Consider the following 6222-nt stretch of genomic DNA (forward strand, 5'->3'; position numbering starts at 1 on the left):
GGGACCTTTCACAATCGCCCGATGTGCCCTTGGTGCCCCTGTAGGTTAAAATGGAATATGCCATCTTGAAATGATTGTTTGCGAATTGTTTACTGTTCAGACCAGCGGCTCGTCGGCTAGCGACAGCATACTTCAACGAGCGAGTACATTACCATTAATCGTCAAGACGCTTGTCTACCGGTAAGTCAACTGCTCAGTTCATCACATTTATGCCGGGGAGAACATGCCTTGTAGATCTCATCACGTGATAAATATGCAAAGAAGTGTTTCGAAGCTGGCCGACCAGTCACACACCAGAGCAATGAGGACGCCGTGTTAAGCCATTACATAATCTTAACTTCGACCGTCATGAATATGGACACTGTATGTGCAGGAATTTGAACCAAATACTTTTCAGTGAATCGTCTGCCTGTCAGCTTTACCAAGTAATGCTTGTGAATGTACAAGCTAACGAGCGAAGGTCACTTTAGGATAGTCCTTGAAAGATTCAGGGTCTCATCTGGGTGGTCCCTGAAAGTTTCAAGGTCACACCAGGATAGTCCTTGAAAGATTCAGGGTCACATCTGGGTGGTCCCTGAAAGTTTCAAGGACTCATCTGGGTGGTCCCTGAAAGTTTCAATGTCACATCAGGATAGTCCTTGAAAGATTCAGGGTCACATCTGGGTGGTCCCTAAAAGTTTCAAGGACTCATCTGGGTGGTCCCTGAAAGTTTCAAGGTCAAGTCAGTGTGGTCTCTAAAAGATTTAGGGTCTCCTCGGAGTGGTCCTTGAAAGCTGCAAAGACATCTCTGTACAGTCCCTTAAAATTCCAGACAAAAACTGTTGGTTCCTGCCATTAATATTTTAAGGTTTCAACAGACAGATGATATTGATTACATTTCTTTGCATCTACCAAAAATAGTTCATTTTTAATAGAAGGGCTGAAATAGTTCAGTGATTTTTTAAAATTTTCAAGCATTAATTAGCACACTCACAAGAAAAGGGTAGTTTAATCAAATTTACCAGGTCTCATTTCCTTGTATATGAAATAAATAAATGTACAAGACATTTTCTTAACATCTACCAAATCATTTGAAAGAAAGATCACCAAAAAAACATACACTACAGCAGAACTGATTTGGGTAGAGGTAGAAGGCCATTTTCCCATCGAAAATTTAAAATTTTATCATGCATCGTTTGGTGAGAATAGCAAATGCCTACAAATCAACCTTGGAAAGGGAATTTGTATTTTGACTTAAACCTAAACAAAATTGACAAATCAGTTACATTTAATGGGTTCTCCTTTCCTGAGAGTGCGAAAAGCTAGACAAAAATGTAAAATTTGTTAGAGATGTATTTGATGATTGTGCAATTATCAATAATTTATGAAATTTGCCCTCGTCTTCACACAAAAACACTGTTAGATTGATGATTTTTAAAAAGATTATAACAAAATGCTCAAGATCTTATAATCGAAAAATAGTTCCATTTGTGTTTTACCCAACAACCAGCAGTATGCCTTACTATGCTTTAAAGACCTCGAAAGAAAGTTGAGAAACAACCCAAAGTTCGTGCCGACTACCAGAAGTTCATGGCAGATATAATTGAGAACGGATATGCAATACAAGTCCCTAATGACGAATTAGATCTAGACGATGGAAGGGTGTGGTATATACCCACAATGGAGTGTATCATCTGAAGAAACCAGAGAAGATCCGTGTTGTCTTTGACTGTTCAGCGAAGTTCCAAGGGGTGTCGTTGAACAACCTATTACTACAAGGGCCGGATCTGAGGAATAATTACTAGGAGTGTTACTACGATTTCGACAGGAACCAATCGTTTTAATAGCAGACATAGAGGCTATGTTCCACCAAGTAAAGGTTAAAGAAGAGGACAGTGACTGTCTACGCTTCTATTGGTGGCCAGATGGAAACATAGAGAGCCCTCCAAGAGTCTATAAAATAATGGTTCACCTGTTCGGTGCAGTATCATCCCGAGCTGTGCGAACACAGCACCACACATGATTGCCGAAGACAACAGACACCTTTTCAACAAGGAAGTTATCAACACAATAAAGAGAGACTTCTAAGTAGATGACTGCCTCAAGTCGGTGGAAAATGCGAAGAAGGCAATCAAGTTGACACAAGATCTGCCTGCTGCTTGCAAGATGGGCGGTTTCCGTCTAATGAAGTCGGTGAGCAACAGCAGTGAAGTATTGGAGACTATACCAAAGAAGAAAGAGCTAAGGAAATCAAAGACCTGAAGCTGGAATATGACTGCCTACCAGTAGAGCGTGCCCTAGGTACTTCGTGGTCGGTCGAGTCTGACACAATAGGATTCAAGATCAACATTGAATACCGGCCTGCAACAAGAAGAGGCATACTATCAATTATCAGCTCAGTATACGATCCCATTGGACTTGCAACTCCGTTTATCCTTCCTGCAAGAATACTACTTCAAGATTTGTGCTGTAGGAGTATTGGCTGGGATGCAAGGATCAAAGCAGATGATGGCAAGAAATGGCAAAGATGGCTATCAGATCTTCCAAAACTAGAAAACGTATCAGCTCAGAGGTGCTACAAACCAGCAGACTTTGGCGAAGTTAAGGTACATGAAATACATCACTTTTCTGATGCCAGTGAATATTGATATGGTGTCGCATCATATTTTGACTCATAAATGAAGACGGAAGAATTCACTGTGCCTTCCTTATGGGAAAAAACAAGGGTTGCACCACTAAAATATAACCATCCTACGCCTGGAACTGACAGCAGCTACACTTGCCGTGAGAATGAACAGAATGTTGGAGGAAGAACTCGACATTAAAAATGACAAGGTATACTTCTGGACAGACAGCACATCAGTGATTAAGTACTGTGCCAATGAAACCTCCCGATTCCACACCTTCGTAGCCAACCGGCTCAACATTATACATGAATGTTCAGATAGTAAAGAGTGGAAGTACGTCGACACAAAAGCCAACCCAGCAGACGACGCATCTAGGGGACTGACAGTAGACAAGTTTCTGCAAAAGAAAAGATGGCTGTGAGGACCAGATTTCCTGTGGAAGAGAAAAAGCGAATGGCCTACACCACAGGACATCTCCAGAGCGCTATGTAATAAGGACCCAGAAGTCAAGCAGGAAGCATCTGTGTACCACACGATTCTGGTAGAGCAAGAGTTTGGGGTAGAGAAGCTCCTACTATGCTATTCCAGCATGATGAAACTAAAGAAGATAGTCGGATGGTTCCTGCTAGCGAAGAAAAAACTTCAAAATAAGTGCCACAAAAGAAAATAAGTGGCGAAGACATCAACGCGGATATTATAGAGAAGAGCTGTGAAAAAAGAATCCCCCTCTTTCACTAGAGAATCTGCAAAGGGCAGAAGATGCCATCATGAAGTATGTGCAACGGAAGCATTTTCCAGAAAAAATGGAAATCCTACAGCAAGACAGGAGATACAGCCCATTATATAAGCTGGACCCAATTTGGATAAAGGAATAATACGAGTTGGCGGAGCCTGGAACATGCCTCAGTGTCACAGACAGCAAGCACCCGATAGGGCCGCCTAAAGACTTACCAGTGTCAACAATCGTACTCCAAGAAACCCACAAAGAAGTCGCACATCTTGGAAGGAACTCGATGCTGGCAAAGCAAAGAGAGAAATATTGGATTCTACGGGTGCCTACAGCAATCCGCAACCTCGTAGCCAAATGTGTCATCTGTAGGAAATATAGAGCTAAAGTTTGTGAGCAGAAGATGTCAGACCTACCCAAGGACTGCCTCACCCCTGAAGAGCTGCCATTCACTCGCACAGGTGTAGATTACTTCGGACCAATGGAGGTCAAAGGTGGCCATGTCACTGAGAAGAGATATGGAGTGATCTTCACATGTATGGCAACTCGTGCGGTACACTTAAAAGTACCCTGCTCATTAGACACCGATTAATGCATCAACGCCATCAGAAGATTCATAGCATGAAGAGGACAAGTTAGGTCCATCAGATCAGGCAACGGGACTAACTTCATCACAGCCGACAATGAGCTGAAGGAGAGTATCAGGAGATGGAACCAAGGGAAGATAGAGGAGACGCTCCACCAGTAAGACATCAATTGGGAATTCAACCCCCAGCAGGTTCCCACTTTGGAGGAGTATGGGAGCGTCACATCAGAACCATTAGGAAAATCATGTTTTCCTTGCTCAAAGAACAACCACTTTGCATGTCAGATGAAGCACTCCGAGCACTGTTCTTTGAAGTGGAAGCCATAATAAACAGCCGACCAATCACCAGGCTGTCAGAAGATCCGAACGATCTAGAGGCATTAACACCCAACCACCTGTTGATGCTAAAACCAAAACAGGTTCAGAAGAACGACAACTGCATACGCTGCCGATGGAGACAAGTGCAGTACCTGGTGGATATATTCTGGAAGAGATGGATGAAAGAATATGTCCCATTACTACAAGAGAGACAGAAGTGGCTTGAGATCAAAAGAAACCTCAACGCTGGAGACGTGGTGTTGATCGTCGACAACACAGTACCGAGGAACTCCTGGTCCATGGGCAGAATCACCGAAGTGATGAAAGACAAGAAGGAGCTCGTCAGGTTTGCAGAAGACAAGACCATAATGGCTACTCTACGACGCCTGGTGGACAAGTTGTGTGTGCTCCTGGAGGCCAACACCATCGAAGATTTGTGTGAAGGACACAAGAACAGCTAAGAGCTTTAATCTTTTTTATTAGCGATATATGAACAGTATATTATTCATGTTTGTTTAGTTAGATTGAATTTTGACCAGTTTAGAATATTGAATTTATAATTGTTCCGAGTCACATCTACACAATTAGGGGACCGGAATGTTACGGTCAAAATCAACATCCCTTTATTTGGTCATAGTTTACAAATTCAAAGTCACGCAAAGAGTCACCATCAATATCCGCCCTTCAATGTTTACCTTTTGTAGTACGCAATGCGCACAAGTATCCATTCATAGCATGCCTTTAGCACTTTAGTTCAGACACCGCCAGGGAGTTGACATCCCTGAAGGCGACCAGCTATAGTTCTCGCCAAGATTGCTTGTAAAGACCATTTTGATGGAACAGTTTTGAACCTGTTGATGCGATAGTCTTATACAACCCTACACAAAATCGGTAAGCAATTCAGTTGATTCTTTTGTGACTTAAAGCAGACATTCTTGAAGGAACATTGAATAGTCTTGTTCCATTGTGAGACTCTTAGCACGTGCACCTAACAGAGGCCAAGGACTCATTGAAGTATGCGAACAATGAACATTATAATGGACACATTCATAGGACTTTGACTACGCTCATAGTGAGACTATTGACTTTTGAGAATTTTCAGTTAAAGTAGTTTTTAGTGATTGTATTCTTATGCAAGTTTGAGTTAGTGATTGTTTCAAAGCAGTTAAATTGTTCACTGATTAAGTAGAGGCTCATTTTAAGCAAATGAGATTTGACAACAAAGTAAACGTTCAGTCACCGTTAGAGGGCGTTTACTAAGGTGTGTCACGTGACACTCTCACCTATTTGACCTTTGACCACTGGGTCATTTCAGAGGGAGTATTACTTCCTGTTAGTTACTTCCTGTTTCCCATTTCCTGTGTCATAGAGTGTATTTACTTCCTGTATCATAGAGAGTATTTACTTCCTGTGTCATAGTGTGAACGTAGCTTAGTTCTCACTTCCTGTATCCTTTTGTTTGATTTGTTTTCAGTTAATTGTTCCAAATGTTCTCAGTACAACATTCTTCGTAGAGAATTTGTTGTTCTAAGTCTGGAAGACATGCTTATATTCGAAGAAACCACATGAAACTTAGATCGGATATTTGCTTCATCTTATTTAAGAGGGAACGCATTATGGAATATCAACTGTAGATGGCTATTGCACAGTAGTTGCAGACAAATTATTTTGAGTCCTATGGTATTTGTTTTCACGCTACACATACATACATACATACATACATACATACATACATACATACATAATACATACATACAAACATACATACATACATACATACATACATACATACATACATACATACATACATACATACATACATACATACATACATACATACATACATACATACATACATACATTGAGCCTCCCTTTCGAGTCATATAGCTGAAAACATTTACATTGAGTCTTGATTTGATGCAGCTGCAAAATTTTATATATAGGGCCTCATTCTAACATAGCTCCAAAATTTCATATATAGGGCC

At 41.2% G+C, this 6222-nt stretch overlaps 1 protein-coding gene across 1 annotated transcript; it reads left to right on the plus strand.

Annotated features, from left to right (window-relative positions):
* The first annotated feature begins 4041 nt into the window (after positions 1-4041).
* LOC139116400 (uncharacterized) lies at positions 4042-4698 on the plus strand. The gene has a single exon (XM_070679036.1). It carries the CDS (start codon positions 4042-4044, stop codon positions 4696-4698), a length of 657 nt encoding a protein of 218 aa, XP_070535137.1.
* The last annotated feature ends 1524 nt before the right edge of the window (positions 4699-6222 follow it).

The sequence above is a fragment of the Ptychodera flava genome, chromosome 17 (genome assembly GCF_041260155.1).
Source record: "Ptychodera flava strain L36383 chromosome 17, AS_Pfla_20210202, whole genome shotgun sequence".
Classification (NCBI taxonomy): Eukaryota; Metazoa; Hemichordata; class Enteropneusta; family Ptychoderidae; genus Ptychodera; species Ptychodera flava.

What these genes read in the sequence shown, in the direction of transcription:
- LOC139116400 (XM_070679036.1), top strand. Translation starts at nt 4,042, where the DNA reads ATGGAACCAAGGGAAGATAGAGGAGACGCTCCACCAGTAAGACATCAA.